Source organism: Motacilla alba, chromosome 1A (genome assembly GCF_015832195.1).
Source record: "Motacilla alba alba isolate MOTALB_02 chromosome 1A, Motacilla_alba_V1.0_pri, whole genome shotgun sequence".
Lineage (NCBI taxonomy): Eukaryota > Metazoa > Chordata > Aves > Passeriformes > Motacillidae > Motacilla > Motacilla alba.
The window spans coordinates 14,344,101-14,371,935 of NC_052031.1; the positions used below are offsets into that span (position 1 = coordinate 14,344,101).

General features: G+C 39.7%; 1 protein-coding gene across 2 annotated transcripts; it reads left to right on the forward strand.

The window, feature by feature from the left end:
- Positions 1 to 3,710: 3,710 nt before the first annotated feature.
- SLC26A4 (solute carrier family 26 member 4) lies at positions 3,711 to 27,658 on the forward strand. 2 transcript variants are annotated; one of them, XM_038154449.1, is made up of 20 exons: positions 3,719 to 4,047; positions 4,356 to 4,495; positions 6,392 to 6,502; positions 8,126 to 8,316; positions 8,770 to 8,934; positions 11,434 to 11,586; positions 11,698 to 11,780; positions 12,734 to 12,881; positions 15,220 to 15,333; positions 16,101 to 16,178; positions 16,371 to 16,466; positions 17,899 to 18,005; positions 19,345 to 19,414; positions 19,754 to 19,846; positions 19,948 to 20,043; positions 20,950 to 21,180; positions 22,597 to 22,651; positions 22,969 to 23,114; positions 24,267 to 24,350; positions 24,857 to 27,658. In XM_038154449.1, the coding sequence occupies exons 1-20, from the start codon at positions 3,893 to 3,895 to the stop codon at positions 24,878 to 24,880; spliced, it is 2,340 nt and encodes a 779-aa protein (XP_038010377.1). In that variant the 5' UTR covers positions 3,719 to 3,892; the 3' UTR covers positions 24,881 to 27,658. The 2 variants fall into 2 exon arrangements, with proteins under 2 accessions (XP_038010378.1, XP_038010377.1); XM_038154450.1 differs by lacking the exon at positions 6,392 to 6,502 and having other exon boundaries at positions 3,711 to 4,047.
- The last annotated feature ends 177 nt before the right edge of the window (positions 27,659 to 27,835 follow it).

Genomic DNA, 27,835 nt, shown 5'->3' on the forward strand with positions numbered 1-27,835 from the left:
TTACAGATAAGTTGGAAAATCAGCTCTCAGTTAGGTCATTCCTGTCCTTCAGTAGTCTGTGCTGCTATTGCTGTGTGCATTAATTGTGGAATGTCTGAAAATCTAGTTGTAGAACTGAGCATCCTCAGTTCAGGAATAATATGGAATGTTTTATTTTCTATTATAAAATGTAACACTTGTGCTTTGTTTATGAGGTAGTGTACAAGTAGGGACAAGCATTGCAAGGTGTGTTTGTGAGGAAAACAAGAGTCCCTCTAGTTTTGTGTCCACTCTGAAATGCAGCTGTGGTCCAAAGGAAGTTTTTCTACCGCCTGCAAGGGCAGGTGCCCTGAAAAGATTTTGTTATTCTGTCTCTAGCTTTGAGAGAGCTAAGCAGAGAGGGAAGCAGACTATACAGCCCAGGACTATACATGTTAAAAGATTCCCTGAAGGTGGTCTTGGTCTGCATGAAGCACATCTGGGATGTTTGGATTCTCAAACATACTTGGGTGTACCAGGGTTTAGCGAGTGGGAACCTCCCCACTGTGTTTAGTGACTAGTAGGAGTTAGATAATAGTTTTAGTGTGTCTGTTGGAAGGGAGGAGATGCCAAAACCAGCTACCAGGGAACATGAATATGGGAAAGATCTTTCAAATTCATCTGGAAATTGGACACCAATTACTGCTATCATAAAAGCATGTCTGCAAGACTCTTGACATAAATAGCTGTTGCTTTAACCCTTTATCCTGCTGCTGGAGGTCAGACTGACTGTGTAGCCTGATTTTATTTGCTCGTTTGTGAAAACACAGCCAGAAGAGGTAGTAGCTTTGGTGATAATTCTGTTTTGCAGATAGTGTAATAACCTCTCACCTAGGTGGTAAGACCATATGCTACATCTTACTAAGCATGAGGTTTAAATCCCTGTTCCTGTCACTATGGAAAAAGAAGGTGCTAAACTACTCCTTTCTCTGTGAGTTTAACAGGGATGGACAATGTGAGAGGAAGGAAGAGAGGAACTGTTATTCTTGGCCAGAAAGGACAAAATCTTAGACTTTGATTCTTCTCCAGACATGACTTGGGCATTAGAGGTCTAAGGAAACAGAGCATACAGTGAAATAGAGGTCATGGGAGCAGGCTGTGTGTCTGTCCTAGGTTGTTTGTTTCATACAAAGTACAAAGTGAACATGAACTAATTAGAAAATAATAGCAAACAAAAAGGTAAACAAAAGGATTCAGAAGACTAATGCAGATTTTAAGCTAAAAAAACACCTGAACACCCTTCCCCAAAAAAACAAAAGTCCCTCCACGGAAAAAAAACAAACAAACAAAAAAACCCCACAACAAACAAACAAAAAAACAATGAATCAAATAAAAAAAGCTATAGTTGAAAAATGAAATACTAAGAGTCTGCTTTCTGGCTTGAAAGGTAAAAGGAAAGGAGATGCATCCTGAGTGGGTCAGCAACATCACAGTTCAGAAACACGTTGCAGCTGATTTGACACAGATGCGTCTCTGTGTATGGGATCCATTCTGAGCTAAGGTTTACAGTCTTTAGGTTCTTCCTCAAATAACTGTCTTTTCAAAATCTGGTAAATGCTTTGTGTTACACAGATGGAGATTTTTTTTTTTCTTGAAACCTCTTGTCCTTGAACTTGCATACTTCTGGCCTGCCAATATTCATGGCCCTACAGAGTTCTCATCTATACAACATCTGCAGGTGCTTTTACCACATCTCATCAAATGAGGTGCTGAAGCTTGGAGTACTGTTCAGGCAGATGTGCTGCAGGAAACAAATTTGAAAGGAGTGTGAGTTACAGCCCATTCAGACTCTTCTGACTGTATCCTTCCTCTGTTAATTACTTGTTCAGTACTATGTCTTTTCCTCTTAATATCAAGCACTTCTCCTCTAAAATCCTAGTTATATAAGTAACAAGATAAATGTAGTTTTGTGGATACTCTAGGAGAAAATAATATGTAATACACAGCCAGTCTAGAAAACTGAGTTTATGTGGTAAGTGTAGGGCATCTACATTGGGTTCCTGCAAATGATTTTGCTGTTGATCTTTGCTTCTATGATTAGCCTAGAAGCCATTATACCTGCTGGAGTAATTTCATTGTCTTTGTATTGTATTAATTTTGTATTAATTGTATTGATTTTAGAGCTAAGTATTTACTAACTAATTTAGAACTAAGTATTTATTGACTAATTAAAACTAACTTGTATTAATTTTAGAACTAAGATAATGTTACCGCAACAGCTTTTTAAAGTTAATTTTCAATACTGCTTTTCATGGTGCTCGATTTTTATCTGGAGTGGATTCTAACCTAGCACATTACTCAGGTTTGATGCTAGCTCAGTTTTCAGTATGTGCTTTAGAATATGTCTAATATGTCTTTTCCAATATTGCATCTATTTCCCCATACTGTTATCTGCTAATGAGAAAATCTGAAAGCTTTCCTACCCTGGATTAAGTAACATTTACATCAGGCCACTTTCCTTGCTCCTCTGGAACAAGGCGGCTTTTACTGACTCGAGTGCCATGCTTACTGGTTTCTAGAAAACGCTGGGACTTGTTTTGGGAGGCTGGCTGCCTCACTGCTGGATACAACATTGCTCAGGTCAAAACAGTTCAGCAGTTTACACAGATTTCCTTACAGTGCAGCAGAGGAAACCTGAATGAGCTGCAGAATTAGGAAACCTGAAGTGTGTTAACCCTACAAAAAGTACTTCAGCAAGAAGCTTCTTTCCATTTTAGTAATGCTAGCTTCAGCATGTCTGAAGTTAGGACTGTACTTAATTGCTTTGAAACCAACTCCGTGCCTGAGTAGTTCACTGAACAAGTACTTTCCTTGATGCTGTACCCTCAGTGTGTACCTTCAGCACCTCTTTGGTGTTGGCTGGAACACTGGCACTGATTCTTACATCGGGAAGTCTCCTAGGTGAGGAGGACGCGTGCTTCGCTTCACTCCTGCAAGATCTGTGCTACGTTGTCTTCGGTACTTTAGGCAGAAGAGCTGAAATGTAGCCAGCAGTATTCAGCATGCAGGACTGACTTCTTCAGCCCCCGTCCTATCTGTAATCCTAAATTACAGCAGGGCCACCAAGGAGCTCATTCCCTACGAGCTTCCTTCAGCAAACCAGAAGCTGCAGCCCTGGGCCACCTTCTTTCAGGCGTGATGCAAAGAGCCTGTGGGGCTTGAGCCCCTTCTTCCCACCGAGGCTGATGCGTGAGCTCGGGGTGGTTTGGAGAGCAAGTGCTGTTTATTAGGCATTTATATCTATGCATGGAGACGACTCCCAAAACTTGGGTCATGGGACGCAGCAAGGCTTTGGGAACTCCAAGGAGGCTGCCGTGCGGGCCAGGCAGTGTGCGAGAGTGGCTGGTCCTATCTCACTCCCTCAGGCTCGCCTTAACAGCGAGCACTTCGGCCGGCCGCCGGCGGGCAGGTGGCTCTGCGGGGCAGCTGCTGAGGGGCAGAGGCCATCACCTGTGGGCGGTGTTCGTGTGCGTGCGGCAAGCCCCGCTCCGCACGCCCCACGCTCATTCCCGCGGGCCGCCGCCTTTGAAGTGCAGCCCCCGCCCGAGGCTTGGGGCGCTGTCGGGGCGGTCGCTCGGGAGCGCCGCTCGGAGCAGGGCTGGCCAGGGGGCACCGGGGCGGCGGGGGGAGGGCGGACGGAGGCGTCGCCCGGGCCGGCCCGGAGCCGGGTCTCTCTGTTTCCCCGTAAATAAAGCGTCGGGCCGTGGGCGGCCGTATAAATGCGGCTGCGGCGGGGCCGGCTCGCCCTGCCCCAGGCCGGGGAGCGGGCGCGGGCAGAGCCGCGCTTCAGGACGCGGACAGCGCTGCGGGGCCGCGGGCGCGGCGGGGCCGGCAGGGGGGGCCGCGCTCGCCGCCCGCCGGCTCAGGCGGGGCCATGGCCGCGGGCGGGCGGGCGAGCGAGCCGCTGGCCGAGCTCAGCCACTACGTGGTGGCGCGGCCCATCTACAGCGAGCCCGGCTTCCAGGAGGAGAACGAGCGGCTGCCGCCGCTGCCGCCCACGCTCCGCGAGCGGGCGCAGGCGGCCTGCAGGTGGGTCCGAGCGGCGGGAGGGAGCCGGGGGCGCGCCGTCCCGGCGCCCGCAGCCTCCGCCCGCCGAGGGATGGAGTGCCCCACACGCCGGAGTGCGAGCGCACACATCCCTGCTCCCCGGCGTGCTTCCTCAGGGAGCGCGCTTTTGACGCCAGTACGTGCCCCGTCCCTGTCGGGAACACAGGGCCGTGACAGCCACTGCCCCTTAAATTTAAATGTGCGGCAGCTCAGCTCTCTGTCACTTTGGGGTTCTTGGGGCGCTCCAGTTGCAGCTCCGTGGGGCGTGTTCATCGCTTGTTTTCTCGCAGATGTTCAAGGAAAAGGGCCTTTCAGATTGCCAAGTCCTTTCTGCCCATCCTGGAGTGGCTGCCCAACTACCGGGTGAAAGAGTGGCTGATCAGCGACATCATCTCGGGGCTCAGCACCGGCCTCGTTGCCACCCTGCAAGGTAAAGCCAGGCGCGCCCGCGCTCCGCTCCGCAGGACGTTCCCATAAGGGAGCCGGCTGGACACCGGGACGTTTTGCAGATGGAATTACAAATCTGAGGCTTGTTATTTAATACTAGATATTAGGTATTATTTTGCAATAAATAATTTATGGCCTTAATTTATTCCTTTTTCTTTCCTTGGCTAGAAGATTTAAATTTCTTGTGATGTGCGATAAGGATGTATTTAACTTTTCTTCCAGGCTTTTTACTCAAAGAGTATTTTTTTTGATATTTAAATTTTTAATTACATTGCGATAGATCGGTTATTTGTGGTCTTATTTCTCTTTCTTGGTTGTCTAAGCCTATAGTTCTTCTGCAACTGCCTACAAAAATCTAGTTATTCCCCTAAAATAATGCAACCTTGATATCTACTTTAAAATTCATCTCATAAGTTGTTCAGATCTCTGCAGAAGACAACCCTCAAGGACGTGGTGATGTATTCACATTTTTTAAAAAATTAAACTTGACGGATATTTAGAGTACATGGCTTGCAATATTAAGTTTTCCTTACTTCCTTATTCCATTTGTTAGTAAAGCTTTCAGTAGATGAACAAATAGGAAAGTGTCAGAAATAAGCAGAAATTCGTTCAAATAAGCTACTTATGGAAGACTCAGAGGGCAGAACCATCCTACCTGAGGCAGCATCCAACTAAGACAAGACTGACTATGACCCTGATGCATCCAGTAATTTAATCTCAGTAGAGTTCTTACATTATTTTCACAGTTTTTTCGGGACTGCAGCAGGCAAAACTAGCTGTGTTAACCCCACACTTTCCCTCAATGGAACTTAAGCGTTTGCGGAAGGGGACAAAGATTTCCATTGGGAACAAAGAAAGCAGTTTACGCATTCCCGATTAGACACAAGCATTTCTCCTGTCTGTTCCCTTGGAGCATGCTAGGAAGGCAGAGACTGGCAGAAAAAAAGCATTACACACTTCTGCCCCAGGCAGGGGGTGACCTGAGAAATAAAGAAAGTGATTCTTTTCCAAAGAAGAGTGTCAGAGCTGGAAGATCTTTGCTGAAGGTAGTGGCACAGTTACAGGATCCCTGTGCCTTTTTAAAATGAACTGGGCTAGATAGACCTTTCGTATTGCTTATAAATTACAGGAAAAATTGGCCAAAATATTTGCAAAAAAATATTGGGATCTTGAGGTCCCTGAAGTCCCTGATTCCCAGTAACTAAGTGTGTTGCTTTCCCTTCAGCCAGTCACAGTAGTATGACCAGGACTTCAGGACTTGTTATACTCTGACAGGTTTGGAGAATCTTTGAAGGAGAACTCTGGCTAACTGGGATATGATTTTGAAGGCAATTTTTAAAAATTGCTTGCTGGATTTGACAGCTTGCACAGGTATGCAAAGGAAGAAGAACCAAGACTCAAGAAATTACCAAGACACTAATTACTATTGGTAGATTAGTTTTTACTGGGAAAAGAAGTGGTGCTATTTTCACAAGAGCTGAAGATACTGAAGTGTATTTGTGGTACAATAACTCAGAGACTTGTGCTTGAAATTTCTGTCTGAAACTAGAACCTTCACACATCCTCCTTTTCTCTCAAGAAGCACACACTCTTGCAACAATGTTATCCACTTAGGTTTCTATCTCAGCCTGTGTATTGGGCTACCTATGCAAACATTGGAACATCTCCCAGTACTCACTCAGCTACCAGCATGGGATATACAGTCATTTACAGTCATTGATACTCACTCACATGTGTGCCTGCAACTGACTTACAAGACAAAACATATTCTAAATTGCATCTGGACCACAGCAGTAAATCTTTCTGAAAGTCTAATCTAGACAAGATAGTAGATTGCTGAGAGATTTAAATATGATATTTTGATGATCTATCATTTCAGGTTTGGCATATGCTTTGCTGGTTGCAGTCCCTGTTGGATTTGGTCTCTATTCTGCTTTTTTCCCCATCCTGACATACTTTTTCCTGGGAACATCAAGGCACATCTCAGTTGGTAACTGCATGTGTTCAAGTTACAGTGAATTATCTATTTCAGTGTAAATCCTTTCTGCAAACATTCATATTTCATACAATAGAACTACTTTCTGAAACAGATTGGCTATGGTAAATATTAACATTGGTGGATCTTGGGAAATTAAGGCTTATTTCTTCTTTATACAGGCAATCGTGCATAGTAACTAACTTTAGGTATGCCACTGCTTTTTGCTGGAATTTGTGCTGAAGTTTAAATCTTGTCTTTGGCTACACTCTATGCAAGAAATTACAAGATCAAGGCCTCAGTAGGCAGTATGAATGACATTTTGTCTCTCAGCTAAAGCTCAAGATGGCTAAAACAGAGCTCTTTTAGTCTTCTCTACAAGCCTTATTTGCTGCATCCTTTTTTTATTACTGTGGACAGTATCTTCTTCTTGCCTGTTGTGGAGACCTAGAACTTGTGTATCCACTCCAGCCTCACTGTGGGCCCTCACATCAGGGCTAAGGGTAAACTTTGTAGATTCTTTCTGAATGCTTTCTTTAGAATATGAGGTTTGTTTCCTGTCCGTTCTCGCATTTAAAATTCTTCTTACATCTTGATCACTGAAGTGCCTTTTTCTTCATTCTAGCAAAATCTAGTCTTTTCTTGTTCATATCTACCAAGAACACATTGTTTTCCCCTCCCAGAGCTTTGGCATGATGCTATACTTTCATCAGCTTTCTTCTCTGCTGCATCAAAAGTCTTTGTATGTTTTCTCAACTTTGTTAGCCTCTTCCTACCCTACCAAGCAGCTCACATTTGCTATCCAGATCTGACTTGTTATGGCAACTTATGGTGGCATTCCTACTTTATAGATTATCAAACACTCCTTTTTTATGCTTTTCCCAATGCTCTTATTCGTGAAGTGTCCTTTAAGGTGTCTGTAAAAGTAACTTAACCTTCTTTAAGACATTTTGTGACATTTTCCTTTTCTGCATAATTTTAGTAAATAACTGCAACAAAAATGATTACTTTTAGATTGTGTTTTACTGACACAATGATCACCTTCTCTGTATCTTGCCCAAAGTATAGTTTCAGTCATCTTTAGCCAGTGTAATAGCACAATACTGCCAAAAGATGTGGTCCTACCCATTGGATCATGTTCCTGCCACATGTGTGTTGTTGGGAATCCTGATCATATGGCATGCTGGATCAGCTGAAAACTAACCATGACAAAAAAACCAAAAAACCAACCAAACAAAATACAAGCAGACAAAGAAACCCTAAAATTTAAAGGAATAAACGTTGCTTTCACCCGGATTGGTGATCTGTATTGTCTGGTTATGGTCCTGATACAAGGGAGATGGCTGGAGTGTGTTGACCCATGTTGCCCCTTTTGGCTTTGGTACAGCCCTAAATTGGCTCAAGCAAAGCATGAAACTGCACTTTTATCTGTATGTACAACATAAGTTATTCAAAGAAGGTGCAGTATTTTTGTCTCATGTGTGCAGTACCTGTGGCTCTTGGCCCCCTAACACCACCAATGCACCCCAATTACAATATTACACATTTGTTTTGACATAGTTTCTTGTCTAGGCTGATAAATGTTTGGTTTTTATTCAATGTGTGTTTACCTTCAGTGTGTTCTGTTTGTCATTACAGGTCCATTCCCAGTAGTCAGTTTGATGGTGGGATCTGTGGTATTGAGCATGGCCCCAGATGAGAATTTTCTCATAGAAGGCAGTAATGCTACAGGGACTAATGTCACAGGGGCGCTGATAGACACTGAATCCAGAGATGCACAGAGAGTGCTGATTGCAAGTACTCTCACATTCCTGGTTGGAATTTTACAGGTAAAATAGTTGACTTGAAGACACAAGGTTGACACTGCTTTACTGTTAAATGGCAGAAAAATGCCTACTACAGCAGTCAGACATTTTCCTGTACTAAAACACAAAAATGAAGGAAAGTTATCACAAACTTTTAAGAGCTTCATATCCTGTGTGGAGTCTCTGATAGCATGACTGGGAGAACAGAGAGCAGAATAGCCCTGCCATTGCAGACCAGAAGACCTGCATGAAACTGAGTACTAATGGTGCATATCCTGGAGCTTCCTTTCACACATTGCTTCAGGTCTCCTTTCTTTCCTGGGATGGACAATACTAAGTTACACTAAGCTGAAATGGGGCAAATATGGTCCTAAGACTCTGCATCAACAAGGAGAGTAAACAAAGCATAAGAAATCTCCAAATAAAACCATACCTTTTTGTTATTTAACAAGCTGATATTCTTAATGATTTTTCCAGGTTGTATTTGGAGTTCTCCAGATTGGTTTCATTGTGAGGTACCTTGCAGATCCATTAGTTGGGGGATTCACAACTGCAGCTGCTTTTCAAGTGCTTGTGTCACAACTGAAAATAGTTCTGAATGTTTCAACTAAAAATTATAATGGTGTCCTTTCCATAATATATGTAAGTATGCCCTTCTAATCTGCTTTGGTTTTATGATAGGTATTTTTATGTAATTGCGCATCTTCTGCTTCCATTTCACACAGGGATGGTCCATATATATGGTGGTTAGTGTAGGGCATTCCTTTAGTTCTCCCTTTCATGAAGATCTGCAGCTGTTTATTTTTAGCTGTGGGGTTCTAAATAGATGCCCTTGGGCAGATTCCCCAAAATTGTCATCTTTTTGGGCACTTTTTCACATGAAAAAGTGAAAGCACTTTTTCACATGAAGTTTAAATTCCAAGCAAAACAGTTTTTTCACTTCTAGAGACTACAGTTTGTCCCATCCCTTGCTGTCTCACTTATTGTGAAGGACATTTGATCATTTATTAACCCTGTCAGGTCATCTCCCAAAGCTGGCCACTCCCACGGCTCTTTACACTTAAACCAGCAGGCCATCCTGGTAAAGGGCATCGCCTCCATTTCACACTGCAGCCATGCATGTGAATTCCTAAAGGATACAGATTCCCACCCTTTGGCCAGGTACCTATTGGTTAGCAAATGTGAGGCTGACTATTACTGTTACAACTCCAATTTGTTCATTTTATAGAAAACGCTCAAATGGAGAAATGTTTTGGCTGCATTACAGAAATACTGAATTCCTAGAGGTCTTGTACTACAGAATAGTATCCTTTCCCAGGAAAATTATTCAGAGTAGTGTCACTGACTTCAGCATGAAACCATCCAGGTTCACAGTACTTTAGATGTTCCACAGCACTTCATATTAGAATAGCAGATTTCTAAAAGAGGCTGTTCTAGGGGGAAAAAAATGTATTTGGAGATTTTACGTGCCAGTTCTGGCAACCAGACCAGGAAAAATAGAGCAGACAACTAGATTAACAATAATAGGATGAATATAACTATATAACTATAAACAGCAAGGAAAAAAAAACTAAAAAGAGATCTGGTGGACTATTTGTGTGGGTAAAAAATTATTATCTTATGGGCCTCTTCAGAACTAATGAAAGCTCTTCCCCTCAGAACAAGGAAAGTTAGATGAGACAAAGTAAGTACTGTATAATAGACCTTACGGCAGACCTGGCAGAAGGATGGACTTGTTAATCCAGTGTTTTTTTCCATCTGTTTGTTTATTGAATGAATGGTATTTAGTATAATACACTTTTTGAAAGGACTGCATGGTTCTTCCAGCTCCAGCAAGGCTCAGTGGGATGCTGACTTTTTAGGTTAAAGTTCAAAGCTTCTGTGTTCATGCAGGTGAGCCAGGTCAATGTGTTTGCAGGTGCGTGTAGAGCAAAGAAATTGTTATTTCTGATCTGCTCAACCAGTGATTTGCTGTGTCTGCTTCAGCAAGTTTTGGACCTGCTTCAGTAGTGTTTAACAAACTGCAACACCAAGCATCCAACATTAGCAGAATCTGCAACCAAAGTTAGCAAGTTACTGTTTCCCTGAGAAGTGAATCAGTCTGAGAGGTGCTCAGCCATTCTTATGGGAGCCGCGGTAAACAGCAGAATGGGAAAGAAATGGCTTCAGTCAGCAAGGGAGGGTGTCTGATTCAGTGTTTCAGGAACGCTTCTTTAGCTTAGACAACATAGCCAGTTAAGTACTTACATGTTGTATTTCCAAACCAAAGTCTGTTCAGAAGGGTGGGAGTGGTGCTGCTGCAAACCTCCTTTTATGTTTAAACCAAAAGCTCATTACTGGGAGAGCTAACCAGGATGCAAGAAGTCTCTTTCTAGCCCTTTTTCTACCAGATCATTCTGCTACAGCTACTTCACTATGCATGGGATAATTACATTTTCTTGGAGACAAGAGGCAAGTGACAACTACCCTGATGCTTGGGAGGAGGATAAACAATAGGATCAAGCAAGGGCAAAGGAAGGGTAGAGAAGGGAGCTGCCTATTGCAGCCCAGTTTGAGTGCTCCAGTCGGGGGCTAAACTCTGCTGGGGGGTAATTTACTGTAGAGTGAGGTTTAGTTGCTTGCTTTTCTGAAGTGCAGGGTTCTCCACAGCCTGGTATGACCTGTGTGTTCACAATAATTCTCTGTTTGTCACCAGTGGAAAAAGAAAACAAGTAAGGCACAGACCACATGACTGGGCACGAAGTGAACCAGAGCTTTGCCCATGGGTCTGCTAGCTCTCTTTAAAAAAATGAGGATCTCCCTTGCTATTTGTCAAAGTGAAGAAGCTCCAGATCTTCCCTTCCTTGCTCTGATACAGGTAGAGGTAAAACCCAGGTAGAGAGTTAGCTCTTTTTACTTAGTATTAATTGACTAAAAATTGGGAAGCAGAAGCCCACTGTGAGGACAATTCTTGCAGTTATGCTTTTTCCATTAAATTTGCTATTAAATCCATTTACTGATTCTGTAGCACCTTGACAATAAATTTTCCTCAGGTTTCTCTAGGCTTGAATGAAGTTACTTGGCCTTCTCCAAAACCCTGTACATCTGGATATCCTTCAAGTAGACATGGGCATGCTTTATGCTGTCATTTTTATTTTTCAGACTCTTGTTGAAACATTTGAAAAAATTGGGACCACCAACATTGCAGATCTTATTGCTGGACTCCTCACCATTTTTGTCTGCATGGCAGTTAAAGAAATAAATGATCGGTTCAAACACAAGATACCTATACCTATACCAATAGAAGTTATTGTGGTAAGCAAAGGGGCATAACAAAAGCTGAAAACAGATAAAATGGATGGGTCTAGCTGCAGAAAGACAGGAACTCTTTTTAAGTCTTAAAACTGTTGTTTTATTTTATTACAGACAATAGTAGCCACTGGCATTTCATATGCTGCCGACTTGGAAAAAAAATACAATGCAGGCATTGTTAAGAGCATTCCAAGAGGGTGAGTGTCTTTGTTTTGCGGGAAAAAGGTATTATTTTAATTGGCTAAAAACGACTGTAGAAAGAGAAAATGCATAAAAGAAACATTGAGAGCTGTAACCTGAGTTTAGAACACAGATCTGGAAATTTTCTGAGTTTTACTTCTTGCTCTATCAGTTACGCCACCTAAGTGTGTTGCCTAGCTTTCCTTCTGTAAAATGGGCTTAGGAATGTCTACCTAATTCATGAAGTCCATCTGAAAATTAATTGCTTCCTGCTCATGAAGTGACTATAGGACTATGGAAAATGGTTTTAAAAAAATAACAATTTTTAATAAAGAAATTCTGCATAGATTTAATTTCTGTAATCCTGAGTTATCCCACTGCGGTTCATAATCCTGCTGCTACTGTTATCCCAATCAACTTTGTCACTTCCATGCTCACAGGAGCAAGGATGTTGAGGATTACACTCGTAGAGAGTTCCACTTGAAAGATTCAGAGCACTTCACAGTAGTAACCTTCACATTCCATTTAGTATTCAGGGCTTAATTAATTAAAATTTGTGGAAACACAGTAGGGGATAAAACACTTCGGAGATCTTACTGAAGAAGTATGTTAACAATAGTATGAAGTGGCATTAACATATTTATGTGATTCATCATACTATTCAATACATTCCTTATTCGATGCTTCAAAAAATGTAGTTTTTCACTTTGCTATCATAAGGCCAAATCTCAGTCATGCTGAGAACAATGAGAACTTTGTTGCTGACTAATAGCATCAGGATTTGGGCTGGGGTGAGCTAGATAAGCGTGTTCTGTATGTCAATGGGCTGTTTCCACCTTTTTATTAACTTGAAACATTACACTTCATATTATAAGCAACCTGTATGACTCTGCCTCAAACTCCTTGACAGTTCTGGTAAGAATAGAATTAAATCAAAGTTGGTAACACCAATATATTTTCTCAATGCTAGATTTTTGCCTCCTGAGCCTCCAAATGTCAGCCTGTTTTCCCAGATGATTGCAGCCTCCTTTTCCATTGCTATTGTTGCTTATGCTATTGCCGTGTCTGTGGGGAAGGTATATGCAACCAAGTATGACTATGCTATTGATGGAAACCAGGTATGTATAACCAAAAGAGTTTAGAAACATAGTGATGTTTAAAATGTAAAACATGCTGACTTACGTAGCCAAATGAAAGAAACACCATTCACACACATTTTCAGACCAAGCACTGAAGTCTGACAGGAGAAATTCTTTCAACTCTTAAAAAAAAATAGCTGAAATGGCCACATAGATTTGAGCCAGATCCAGCTTCAGTATGGGCTTTTTATACTATTTCATTCCTCCTGTATTGGTTTAGTGACTGCAGTAGCTCTGATAGGGCTGAACACTGTATAGGGGAATTTTCTGGCCATGTCTAGTTGAGATGGCCTAGCAACCCACTTTCCATTTCCACTTGTAAGGCATATTTTGAGGTGGGTTGCTTGGGCAGATGAAGGCAATGTCAAGCTAAGAAGTTGCTCTCGACAGCTTTATTCAGGCTTAGTCTTCATGCAGGATTTGACCCAGCTGAACTTTACATTTACTAAATTATTGTGCTTCTCAGCATGACACCAGTTACATCAATATAACTTCACTTGTAACCTAATAGATCAGTCCTGCAGCTTCACACAAGTTGGTGCCTACCAGCATATGAATGTAGCTGTATGCACTAAATGACTGAACTGCTTTAAGCATTGGTTTCTAGGCGCACAGAGCTAGAATGTGACATGAGCTGTGCATCACAAGCTCTTACAGGATTCCTGCATTTGTTCAATGTCTTCACCAGGTGTTACATTGCTTGCTGTGGTGTGGAATTAAAATGTCAGAAAGCTTCCTCATCCTGCATCTATGCTAATTTTCAATTTTATCCTTTGAGCATATTAGAAAATCCCCTCACTACAACAAATAGATGAGTACTTTGTTTAATGAATCCTTTATTTTAGTACTAATGGATTACATAAAGTTTGACTTTAGAAACACTGTTCTGCTGTATGTAAGAAAATTATGCTTCTGTTTGTCAGTTTACAATCCTCAAAGGTCATATCTGGTAACACTTGGTCTTAAGGTTGACCAAAATGCACCAACCTTTAGTTTAATAAATCTCAAAGAATAATACATAAATCTAGAAGTGCTGTTTATGCTGTTCTGTTGTTGAATGTGTTGTTCTGCCAGCAGTGGTGTGATTCAAAGACGCTGATTAATATTGTAGTAGAAGAATTCGTTTATAAAAGCAGAGTGCCTTCCTTTCAGTACTGTGTTATGAATTTTACATGTAGCAAAGGTTGAATGCAGCCCAGGATGGTGGGCAAATAGTTTAGTTGATCTGGAGAAGTTAAAATAACGTCATAAAAGCAGGTAGTAAAATAATTTTGAAGGTCAGTTTGATACTGTTATCTACCAGTGTCTATATTGTCTTCATAGATCCAGGTCATTAACACCTGAGAACACTAGGAACTATACCTCCAATATTTTCTCACCAATCACAGTGGTTACATGGGAATAGGCATGAATCATTTAGGTTCCTGTTCCTGCTCTTATGGTTGGAGCTAAATGAAAATTTACAGGAAATTTAATTTTGTACAAAAGAAGGCAGACAGTCAAAATCAAATCTTAAATTATATTTTAAAAAGTTGGCAGTGAGTGAAAAGCTCTTGTGCCTGTGTCAGCTTGGTGAAAACAGTGTTTCTGTCAATTATATGGGGTTGGTTGCAGACAGCTCCCAAATTCTTTATTTCCCAGCAGAGGAATGGCCCAGATTCCAGGACATAAAGCTCCCAGGGTCCTTGTCACTTGAGCAGAAAAACCAGCATCAGCAGGTGCCAGCATCTGTGACCCTGGGGCAAATCTGAGAATGCTGCCTGAGACTCAGTGTGAGTTCATTGGGATGCTTAGAGTGAAAAACTTCTGACTTAGTAAACTAGAAGTTTTCAGTGAAATTGTATTTTATTGCAAAGTTTCTTAATAGTTCTACTACTAATACAATGCTTTGCATTAGTTAAAGTCTTGTCTAAACTCAGACTATTGTACTGAGTTTAGTACAATAAACTCGTTTAGCTTGTGATACCTGGGAGTTAAATTTATTTTAGTACCCATTTCTTGATGCAATTATTCCAGTGTAATTCTTAGAAATGTTAGGTTTGGTAACATTGATGGAAGTAAGTTTTAAACACCTTTTGCTCAGACGAGTATGTCCACTTCAGGAGGAGTACACCAACTTCTTCGTGTTGGTTTCCAGAGGTAGCTGCACTGGCACAGGAGGCATTTGTGTAAACATTAGCAGTTATTTGTAGTTCATACTCTTCTTAATATTATTGTGCTACCTACTTTATCAACTACTGCAGAAGCTGTTGTCTTTCTCCATTGAAAAACTATCTTCAGGCATCTTTATTTACAGTGTTATCCAATTATCTTTCAGGAATTTATTGCCTTTGGTTTCAGCAACATTTTTTCAGGCGCCTTTTCTTGTTTTGTTGCAACTACTGCTCTTTCACGGACTGCAGTCCAAGAAAGTACTGGTGGAAAGACTCAGGTAATGGCTTCTTCTTACTAATACTGTGCAGAGGTAAATTTAATTTTGTGTAGCGCACAGATTTCACTGTGAGATGAAAATAGTCCTAAAATGATTGCGTTGCTGGCACATGGAAAGCCACGGCTGTCTTAGCAGCTCAGCTCTAGAAGTGAATAATTTTTTGTAGCTCTGCCAGAAGAGGGCAATCAAGTTTTACATAGCATGAGTTACCTTAGGGGTCAGAAATCTTTTAACTCTATTTCCCCAGAATTTCATTTCCAATTAAAGGATGGAGTTTATCACAGTACGATGTGGGAGGAAATCTCTCCCAGCTGGCTATTATATCTTTAAGCTCCCATGTGCTGGCCTGAGCAGCTCTGCCATTTGCCATTCACCATCAGCCATGGAACATCTTCATCATGTTGAGTAAACTTCTTTGTTCTGCCAAACTATAGCCGTGTGGTTCTTAACAATGAAAAACTACAGGTTATCCAGCAGCTCCTTTTCCAGCTTACACACAGACTGCTCCATTCATCTGTCTTTGTAACATAACACCTCAAGAGCTACTACCCTGTGTTTGTTTAGACTTCCTGCTTAATTGAATTCCCTCGGTGTTAGCTGAAGTGAATAAAGGTTGCCCACATATGCCTAAACACAATGACACTTTGGCAGGTCTCCCTGTTCCTAAAGAAATGTGATGTGCAACTTTGTGGTTTTCTCTTTGTAATCCTAGAAACAGATGATAGAATCATAGTAAGTTCATTTCCTATGAACACTGTTCTTTGCAGGTTGCTGGTATAATCTCAGCTGGGATCGTTTTGATTTCTATTGTTGCCCTGGGGAAATTGCTAGAGCCCTTACAAAAGGTACTGTACTCTTCTGCAGCACAGCCACATCAGATCCAAATGTTCAACTCTGATGGGCAAGATTAATATCCCACTTTAAACTGTGGTATCTGATTCCAGACAGGGCTGTGGTTTATAGTGTGTCATGTTGAGTACTATCTTAATATGTATCTTTGCTTCTGAATACCACTTTTTCATTATTTTTCCTCACAGTCTGTGTTGGCAGCTGTAGTCATAGCTAACTTGAAAGGGATGTTCATGCAAGTGTTTGATGTTCCTCGTCTATGGAGACAGAATAAAGTGGATGCTGTAAGTAACCTAATTTTTTTTTCTTCCTGAATGTTTTTGTCCACTTTCGGGTTTTTTATTTTACCTTTCAATGCCATCCAAGTTTCTCTTAACTACCACATAAGCAGGATTTTGTGGGGTTAACATCAGAAAACTTTTATGTGTATCCTCAAAATACAAATGCCATGAGGTCAGTAAAAAAATTCCCCATTTTTAGGTCAGTATTTTGCTAATCTTCTTTATTTCCTAAACCCTGTAGTAAGGGTGCCAGTCAGGGTATTTGTGTGCAGTGACAACTCCTTCATAGCCATTTCCATAGTATACAGCAATCTTGTGTTGATAAGTCTTGAAAAGCAGATGGCCTGCAGCCACCTTTACCATTCTGCTTTTATCTTTTGCACTGTTAAATGAGTCAGAGACCTTTCCTTAATTCGTGTACATATATTTCTGTTGTTACCACATGAACATCCCATTTGCCTGAATAATCTCAAATAGTCCTCAGGAAAAATGTTTTTTTTTTTTGTTGTGGTAAGACTAATACAAGTTAGGATGTGAATTCATTTGGCATGCTAAGGGTGTATGAAGAGACTTTTCTTATAACCACTATAACTATATCTCAGGGTTCTCACTCACATCTCCCACTGTGTATTCTGTGGAACAGACCTTCACTGTGGCTCTTAGGGCAGGAAAAGATTGCAGGAAAGACGTTTTTCCCACTACTGTACTTAGATTTTACAGTTAGTGTCCTTGGGCAGTACCCGTCTTAGACAGACCTCAGATATTTTAGTCAATCATTTACTGATTTATAGACAAAAGATCTCACTGACTTCAGTGAGAAGTGCAAGCACTCAGCTTTTTAAAAAAATGAGTCTACTGCATGGGCAGTGATGTAGGAAAGAACTGAGGAGTGCACTTCAACTGTTCTGCCTGAATATTCAGTGGAGATCTTAGATAAGTGCCCTCAACCTGTTAATATGAAATACCTCTCTTTGCAACAGTTCTTTCTGACTCTTAAATGTCACTGAGGAACCCCCTTCCTTCCCTATATGTCTGCATGGGGGGCACCTTACAGTATTTTACATCTTGGTAAAATAAAACTCTTTCCAATTTTAAGAAAGATTAACAAAGATTGCCATCATCAGAAATAAGTAAATGAAATGTTTAACTATATCTCCTTTAGTTTCATCAAAGGAATCAGATCCTTAAAAACTACTGTTATGTTGAAAACCCCCTTTTTTCCTAAAAAGCTAACTCTTCCTAATAATATGATGGATGAAAGCATCTTGGAGGAAGAAGAAGGCTTTTGTATGGAAGTCAGCAGATTGCTAGTGTGCTACAATCAGTTCCAAAGTTAAAATATGCTTCTCATATTACCTGGTCAAGTGTTTCTTTAACGTGACCAGGAGTCATATGTTAAAATGAAAATACTTTACGTTTGTTATTTCTTCTCCAGATGATCTGGGTTTTTACATGCATAGCATCCATCATTCTGGGACTTGATTTGGGATTACTTGCTGGCCTTTTGTTTGGATTGCTGACAGTTGTGCTGAGAGTTCAGTTGTAAGTAATACAGAATCAGAAATAATTCTTAGTTTTATATTATGAAAAAGGAAGATAACATGCTGAAATGCAAGATGATTTGTGGCAGAATATCTGCTTGGGTTTACAAAAAATTTGAAATTTAAAAAAATCTGTTTCTTTTAAAACAAGACACTCTTTGTGTGCTATCATTTAATTACACTGATAAAAGAGAAGCTGCATTATTTGATCAGTATTTCATGTCATGTTGGCCACTCTGGTGGTACTTAGCCATATGTTTTATAAGCACCCACATAGCTGAATTCTGAAAAGGGACAGGAACATTCTAGATCAAATATAAACACATGTTTGGCTTTTGTAGTGAATTGATCATTGTAATAACTCTCAGCAGGTAATACTACTACATGTTGCACATGCCAATAACCTTTTCACTTATTGCTTATACAAGACTGATTGTATGGCTGTAAAAGAAGAACAAGAGAAAGCATGAGAATAAGAAAAAAAATTGTGCTTCTGGCTGATCTGTTGCTGCTTAAAGAATATATGGGAGTAGAATGGTGAGAAAAGGTGGATTTGAAGAACCTTATTCAGTCATCTTGTTATTTTTCATTGACCTTTTTTCTGAAAATACAACATAACCTCTTTCCTTCAGTTTAGAGTTCAGAGACTTATGGTAACTAGCATTACCAAGGTATAGTTGCACTGTCAGCAAATGCATAAAAATAAAACCTTGTAAAAATTGTTACACAATAGTAGATTATAAAAAAATGAAATTTTAAGAGCCTCAAAAAAGCAGTCCCAAATTCAACTCAGTTAATGTTACCAAAATATAAAGGGGAGATGAGGCCTTACAAACTTCAAAACAATTTGCTTCAGCTGTTCAATATATATCTGGAGACTGCAAAACATTTTGGTTTTGTTATTGACTAAAATAAAAATTAAAAGGTTGGACAAAATGATTTACATAATCTGAAAATAATGTAAATGCATTTCAGTTGATTTGAAATGAAAAAAGCTATCAATTCTCTTTTTTTCAGTGTAAAAAAATTGGTTTTTTAAACTTCAAGCAAACTAATCTGCTTTTAAAATATTCTTCTGGTTTGGGAAACCAATTGAACAAGTTGTTCACTCAGCTTTTAAATCAAAATGGTGCGTTAAATACGCAGAGAGCAAAGTATCTTGCTTTTATAAAGGCCTGTTTACTACAGTGACACAAAATAGCTTCAACACTTTTGCAAGTCTGTTAGTTTGGCATTAGAAAGCAAACTACAGGAGTCAAAGACGCTTTGTATGCGTAATCCCTTCAATTGTGTGAGTGCCCATGTATGACATTTACCTTCACTGTCTTTATTTCTGTTAGTCCTTCATGGGGAGGCTTTGGAAACATTCCTGGCACAGACATCTACAAGAAGGTCAAGGACTACAAAAATGTAAGTCATGGCTGAATTGTTTTCCTTCAGTCTACACGTCAGTGTAAGAAAAGGTGGTACCTTGCATATTGCACACAACTTGAATTTGGAAGTGGGGTCTTCAAAGATAACAAATTTCAGCACCCTCTTCATCCAGATGGTTGATCCATCTTGCATGCTGGGGCTGTGAGCTTCTAAAAATGGAATTCCCTCAATCAGCAACAAATCTATGCTTTTTTTTTTCAATTAGATATATTGAAATTGTTAATAGTTTAAATTGTTAATAATTGAAATAGTTAAACTGCTTCTTATTGTCAATATATGGCTGTTGCTGTTTAACCGTATGTTCTTTGGCAACAGGTTATAGAACCAGAAGGTGTGAAGATTCTCAAGTTTTCAAGTCCAATTTTTTATGCTAACATTGATGGACTGAAAAGCAGCCTCAAATCCACTGTAAGTGATAAGTTATGGGTTTGGAAGCTTTTTAACTGTCCTTGAAATTTCCTCAGAATTATACTGAGTTAAGTTAAATAATTTTGGTCTGTTTTCTGTAGGTGGGATTTGATGCAGTCAAGGTATATAATAAGAGACTCAAAGCACTGAGGAAAATACAAAAGCTAATCAAGAAGGGAAAATTAAAAGCTACTAAGGTAGGCCTTTTAAAAATTATGTACATCTTTTTTTTCTCAAAGGGTTACTGTTGGAGCTTTTTAGTTAAGGTTTAATTATTAATTACTCTGTCCTCATCTTTAAAATTGAGATGAAAAGTGTGACTTACTACATGGTAGTACAGTTTATAAGTAGCATACAGAATTTATAATACAACTTAACTTGACTTACAGTTTTAATCACCTAGACCCTAACTTAACTTAGAGTTTCTAACTACTGAGACCCCCTGAAGATCAGGTGAGATCTTAATACATGGTTTAATGTATCAATATAGCAATCACAATCTAGACTTAAAAATGACATGAAAGAAGTTGAGTCACCAATACTCAGAGAAAACAAAAGACAGTGCAGGCATCCCTGGCCCCTGGGGGTGTGTTGCTCTTAGCACCAGTTTTGGTCCAAATTTCCCACACAAGACTTGCCACAGACAGTGCTCTGTCTATGACAAGTCCTGTGTTTCACTTCCCTTTTCTCTGATGGGGTCACCAACTACACCTGCTTGCCCACATTCCTGGGACCTTCAAGGCCAGCAAGGAAGGGAGAGATCCGCCTGGTGCCCAGGAACCTTGAGGCTGGTAGGGAGAGGAAGAAGAAATCAGTTTGCTTTGTCTTAATTGGTTCACAGGACCTTCAGGGAGGAAGGACCTTTTCAGAGGGAAAAGGGAACAAATACATGACCTGCTCAGCCATAGATAATGGCTTCTTGCCTTATAGAATGGCATTAGTTATGGTAACCATAGTAGCAGGACTGGGAGCAAGGGATACTGGTCACAAGTGTCTGTCTTGCCAATTCCTTCGACAGAAGGTACCACAGGGTGGCATTTTCTGTAACTCCCAAACATTCCCCATGATTAAATTCTATATTCCATATATTATCTGTGCACTAGAATGGCATCATCAGTGAGCCTGGTATTAATAATGAAGCTTTTGAGACTGATGAGGAACCTGAAGACAACCAGGATCTTCAAGTTCCTACCAAAGAAGTAGAGATCCAGGTGGACTGGAATTCAGAACTCCCAGTCAAAGTAAACATCCCCAAGGTGCCCATCCACAGTCTCATTCTTGATTTTGGAGCAGTAACCTTCTTGGATATTGTAGCTGTGAGATCAATAAAAACGGTAAGGGCATTTTTTTCTGATGTTCTACGAAAATGAAACCAGTCAGTAGTATGTAAATCAAGAGCTGTTAGCTGAAGTTGATTTCTGAGTTTTAAAAAGTATGTTGTTGAAAAATACCATGAAAAGATAAATATGAAAAATACCAGCAAGAAGTAGAAGGTGGTGTGTGTATTCTAAGTGGGGAAAAATGCATTAAAAGAACAATATGAAGGGTGCATAGTCAAGTACTCAAAATAATTAACTGCAAAATGTGGTCCCCTTATATGCATATGTTATGAAATATTCTAGTTATATGTTTTCTTTCCACATGCCTCCTGCTTTAATCTGGGCACAGGATGATGCTCACTCAACACAGAGGTAGTAAAACTTTCATCTTACCATCCCAGTTCAGTTTTTAGCCACAAGATTTATTTATTCATTCCTCATTTATTCATTCATTTTAATTATGAAGGAAGAATGATTCATTTCTTTATAGTATTTTCTGTGGCTAGTATCAAGTGCTTCATCAAAAGTCATTAAATAATCTTCAAACTCACAGTACATAATAAGGAGATTATATTTCTTCCTAGGAAGAAGGAAATGAGGTGTAAAGATTAAGGCCAAGTATTTCCATTATTTTTTGGTGCCCAGTTACAAGTGTGTAGGACCAGATTGTTCAGTCTTCATTTTTTTTATATTTTGTATGTTCAGATTAATGCTTTCACTTACTTTATTTTGCAGTTAGGATTACTTAGCCTATCTATAAAACCAGATCTTTACCATGACTCAAGTTTATCAATTAACAGAAATAGAATTAATATCCACCGCTGAAAACACTAATCTGAGAGACTTGCCTGTCACCAGGGAGCCAGGGGTAGATTTTAGTCCCCTGCCTTTTAACTAAGTGAAATAGGCATCAGCCTCCTGCCTAGGTACGTGGGAATACAGGGTTCACTGACATGACTCTCTCCATATGTAGCTTTTTCATCCAAGGACAGGTCCATCTGGTGCTCTGCATGAGGGAAAAATCTGTGGAAAAAATCTGCATGTGCCAGTGAATGAGATTATCATATCACACATAGATGAGGGAAATAAAGCTCACTCAGGCCCATGTGGTCTCACTTGGAGAGATGATTCTTCGAATTTTGAGAACAGAACAACAACCGTAATTACTTGTGCATGTAAAATGGGTAGTTCCACTTACATAGCTGAAGATAGGCCACTTCAGCAACAAGGTACTTGACTAGTGGATCTTTAAGTATAGCAAAGTGTAACAGTACCTTAATTATGATGAATAAACAAAATATACTATGTGGAATGAAGACAATCAGGAAAAAATGAAGTGTATGAGCCTATACATTACACAGACGTACAGACACACATGTATTTTCTCCTACAGACTTTATTAATGCCCTTGTTGCAAACTTTTCTTTTTAGATAATTAAAGAGTTTGAGAGAATTGATGTGAGAGTATACTTTGCTTCATATCAAGGTAAATATCCAAGTATTTCTACTTTCACTCATGCAAAAAATAAAATGAAGGTGAGACGGGATCTCTAGATGTGCCTGTGGTAGCATCCACACTAATAAATATGTGGACTGTAACACTGATAAGCATTGTTGGCTCCAGTGGGACACAAAAAATTGTGGGGTGCAAAGGAAATACAGAAAGTAAAAGTCAAAATTAAACTATAATTGATGGATTCATTTGGATTCACTTGATTTCTGACAGTTGCAACCATGTATTTTAACATTTATTTCTTAAATACTTCATATTGTGTAAACCTGTTATGACTTTCTTTTATTCAGACAACCTTATATCTCAGCTGGAACGGGGTGCCTTCTTTGATGACACTGTCAGAAAAGACATATTTTTCTTGACTGTCCATGATGCTGTGCTCTACATACGGAATCAAATGACATACACTGACAACCAGGATCCCATATTTGAGAAGGTAAGGATATCCAGCAGTACATTCTCCTTCCTTCCATCATCTAGCACTCATTCTTGAAGTTTCTGTGGCACATTTGAAAACTAGACCTAGAACTGTAGTGCAGAAAAAGTGGGAATCTAGTAAACTGGGCATCTTCTGTAGTACATGAGTATTTTTGTAGATTAAAGGAAGGGTCTTGTCAGCTCCAGGAGCTTGTTAGTGAAAAGAACATGAGAAACAGCACATATGGAAAACACTTCATCCTAAAACACATTTACTAATTTCTGACTACTGGCGTCTTAAGACCCTCATCAGCTGGAGGTTGCATTTGGAACATTATATTTAATTGCTACAGATGGAGTTTTCTTCAATGTGTCTGTAATACTTCTTTTGGAACCTGTGACATTATACTGTGGAGATGAGTTCTCTAACTTTCAATAATATGACAAATATTTCCTGCTTGGTTTAGCCCTGCTGGACTTCTGGATTGTTAGCTGCAATTAATAATCATTCCCTGCTCCCTTTCCCAATGCTCCATAGACTTCTGATCAAAGCCATCGTCTCACTCTACTTGGCATGGATGTGTACAGAAGCTGTTCCACACTAGTGTTAATTCCTGCTGCCCTTCTCTGTGCATTTCATCGTTTATTCTGTGTTTTTTTTCAGATAACCAGAACACTCTGTAGCATTTCAAGACTTGCTATGCTCTGCAGCATTTAAAAGGCCCTCATTAGGAAAATGGTCATATAATGTCCTCCTTTCTTTTCACCACAGTTCCTTTCCTAGCAATTACTATTACAGTATTGTGAACAAATAGCAATTAAAATTTATATTACTCATAATTAACTAGGCTAGGACTCTTATTTTTATAACTTTTTCATACTAATTTTTCTGCTATACATTACCATTTTCATAATGCTATACAGCAGTTTAAAGATAGATTTTATTATTTTTGCAAAGCCATAACTAGTCATGTGAGCAGAGACAAACCCAAAGGCTCTGCAATTTATAAGTTCCTCTCAGCTGCAGTAAATCATCTTTGTCAAGGAACAGTAAACAACAGACTCTTCGAAGTTGTGGAAGTTATTTTAAGGTACTTTAGAGTAAAAAAATAAATTTCAATTATATGGGCAACATGTAACTCATCATGTTTCTTCATTTCTTTCTACCAAGATTTCAATCATGCAGGAGTCTAAAGAACCCATAGAGTTCACAGAAGCCAGCCAGCCTGATGAGGAACTTGATGTTCAGGAAGAGGTATGCACTTTAGAAATGAATGTGTCTATCCCTCTGCCTGTAACCTTGAGTCATGCTGTGAGAGTATGGCCCTTAACAGGTACCTTCTCCATAAATACATACCCTCTCTGGATTCTGAGTGTCAGTGCTAAGTGGAGGAAGTCACATTTTTCTTGAGATGGTAGTAGATTATATCTGCTTAATTTTCTCCTCATCTCTCTTGCTTTAGGATTACTTTTGCCTTACACAGGCTTATAAATAGATCTAAACACAAGCTGGGTGCCTAAAAGAAGACTTTGTAAGGCTTGAGGCACCAGAGTCCAAAATGATGATCAACCTTCTCCTTTCCTTCCTCCTTTTAACACAGCAGACAGCTTCTTGCACAACCTGCACAGTTTACAGAAGTTACCTTCTTTGTACTTTCACTGAGTTTTTAGTTTACACAAATGTGTCATTTTCCCAGATGGTGTATACTGAGAACTAACCACAGCCTGTTTCTCTCCACCTTTCAAAACCCATTTCTCTAGGCTATGCGCCGACTTGCCTCCTGAAGGACTGCTGGTACCATCCTGTCTATGAGAGCACAGCAATATCCATGCACCAGTACTACCCATACCAGCATTTTCTGCTATGAAACCAATCTTTGCACTTGAAGAAAACCCTGATTGTTTGTCTGAATGATACAGATCTCTATAACTCTCCAAATTTTAGCTAGCGTTATCCCAGAAATATTCTGGACCTTGATTCTGCAAGCACTTTCTGCTATGATATATATTAATAAAAAAGAAAATCAGAGGACTATTGTGAAAGATGTACTCAGTTTTGGGACTAGTCAGGCAGAAGTTGCACTACACTTTTATCAGTGTGTACAGGATGAAAAGCTGCTCTGTGGTCTGCCCAGGAGAGTGGAAGAGTCCAAAATCTTTGGATGGCAAGCCTTTTGTTCAATATTTCTACAAAGCCTAGTGAAAGGGCTGGAGTTCTAGCTGGCCAAGCCTTTGAATTCTAGAACATTAGTGTGAGAATATGTGCTGACAAGCCTTGAAACGTGTATCATGATCACTTTTTTCAAGCAGTTGCTTAAATTGCTGCAGGTGGTTAGATCACTGAAAGAGATGACAGGTGAAACTGTCACATGAACAGGAAACAGCCTGAACTACAGTAATACTTCAACTAGGAGAAGTTTCTAAAGCCCCTTGGACATGGGTTCATTGGTTCTGTATTAATCCCATTGCAGCAAGTCTTGCACTCCTGTTAATGATTGTCCCTTAAATGAAGGACAGACAGAAGATTATTTTGGCTAGGTTACAAAATCTTCATCAAGAGGCAGATCATGACATAAACTAAGGAAAACCTTAGTCCCTGGGTACTTAATGAAATCTGTGAAACAGGCTGATACTGAGTGTAAGCAAGAAAGCCAGAATGTGACCTAGTATTGACATTTGGGGTTTTTTTAATGGAATAAGGTGTATTTTTTGTTTAATGAATAGTTATATTTTTATAGAGATTTTTTCTTTTAATAGTCTACATCAAACTGCTGCTGTTCTTTTACATATGGAAGTTCATAATGCACAAGTGCAATAATTTACAAAAGATAATGATTTGAGCAGCAAAATTTTAATCCTTAACTAATATTCTTAGTTTTCATGAAGAAGAAATGTATTTTGATGGAAAACAGACTGCTACCATAATTTTTTAGCATTACATTATTTTTTAAATGGGAAAAAACCCTGCATTGTAAGGAAACAGATAAAAACTGAAGTGTAAGAAATGTCCAGGTATAAAATGCCTTTAAGTTTAAGAATGTGGAAAATTATCTTCAGTATATTTAATTCTCCTTACTTGATTACATCAGAGAAATTTTCTCACATTACACTACACAGAAATTTCTGCTGCAGGTAACAGTGGAAAAGCTAAGCACTAAATAAATTAATCTGGCTTCAGGACCCAAGTGAATTCTGTTAACGTCAGTGAAAAAAAAATCCTATAAATTTTGGCCATCTGGACAGTGTCTTACACAACAGGTAACAGCACCAAACTAAAATCTGTATTCTCCCATTAAGGCACACACTTCAGCCTTCTCGACAGTGAAGTTTCTCAGTACAGACACTTGAACTTAGGTGATGTTGGTGCTCCAGTCCCAGCCAGCAAACAGCAGGATTGTATTCACAATGGACATGGGCCTTTTGTCCACGGGGTTGGCATCTCCCCCGTCTGAGAATGGGACAAGTGTTCAAGAGGCAAATCAGAACTCTCTGCACCTCTTCAGATGGAACCATTAATTTCTATTGGCACCAGTGCTTCAGCCCAGCCTGTGATTTGACAATTCTCTTAACTCTACCTGTCCTCCTCCTGTCCCCTTGCCACCCTCTCACAGGAGGCTGGCACTTCAGCCCCCCTTACTGGCCTGAAGTGCCCATCAGGCCATGGCCCCAACTCCAATTAACCTGACTGCTGGAACAGTTGCCAGTGCACAAGGCCAGTGACATGGTTTTTAGGAGCTGTAATGCTTTTCTGAAACAGATGTACATTTTAAGTAAAAAGTAAAATAATCTACCTGTAAGTGAGCTTTCAGCTCATTGTTACGCAGGACACAGTCTACAGAAAAGATGTTACAAAATGGTAGTGGTGATTTTTTTTTTCCCAAGGCAACATCTGCACTGTGAAGTTTGAGTAGAGATTCTTACTTGGCAGAGATGCCACTGCATTATTTTTTGAACTTTCTCTAGTTCTTGTCTGTACAGGTATTTAAAAAGCAATGAAATACTCAACAGTCTTCCTGTGATTTCCAGTTCTTTTCCAAATAGGACATCTGATCTGGGATTAATTGTGATAAAATATGATAAAATGCACTTATTCTTGGCCTGTGTATTTCTTCCAGGCATAGTTATTCCTAATTTAACAGGCACAAAATATTAAACTTTTTCTGAAAAACAGCATTTCTCTCAAAGCCTACAGTGGCATAGAAGAGTAAGAGGTAGTATGCAGAATGCATTCAAATGCCTTTCCCAGTGGTTATATGCCTAATTTTATATGTATCCATCAAAATTAAGGATACCAAAATAATGGATTTTGCAATGAGCTAAAATTCTCTACAGTTTTGTACTAATTAAAATATCTTTAAGTAGTGTAACTAGATGTGCTTATCTTTTTCCAGTAGGATGAAGAAGAGGTATTTTTGTATGCATTTTGAGTATTACTGTTCCGTCTTTGCATGTCAGATATCAAATTTGGAGATGTACTTTAAGTTTTTTTTACACTTTTAAAAAGCTGCATTTGAAAAGTAATTGTACCCATTAACTAGAAAATAAAAGTTGTGCATACTGAAAGCGTGCTCCTTTCGTCTGTATGTTTGGGGGGGTTCTTCTTTAGTTTTAGGGTTTTTTAAGTCTTCTCTTTGTGAATTCCTATTATGGGGAGATGAAGCATATTATGAAGGGATCAGTGTCACTCTTCCCTTGGGTCTGTTCTGAGGAACAACAAAGACAAAAGGGAAAACCTGTTCC

Excerpts from the sequence above, each read along its gene's own strand:
- SLC26A4 (XM_038154449.1), top strand. The coding sequence starts at position 3,893 with ATGGCCGCGGGCGGGCGGGCGAGCGAGCCGCTGGCCGAGCTCAGCCAC. Across the intron at positions 4,496-6,391 it reads CCTCGTTGCCACCCTGCAAG|GTTTGGCATATGCTTTGCTG; the intron begins GTAAAGCCAGGC and ends CTATCATTTCAG. Across the intron at positions 15,334-16,100 it reads GTACTGGTGGAAAGACTCAG|GTTGCTGGTATAATCTCAGC; the intron begins GTAATGGCTTCT and ends TGTTCTTTGCAG.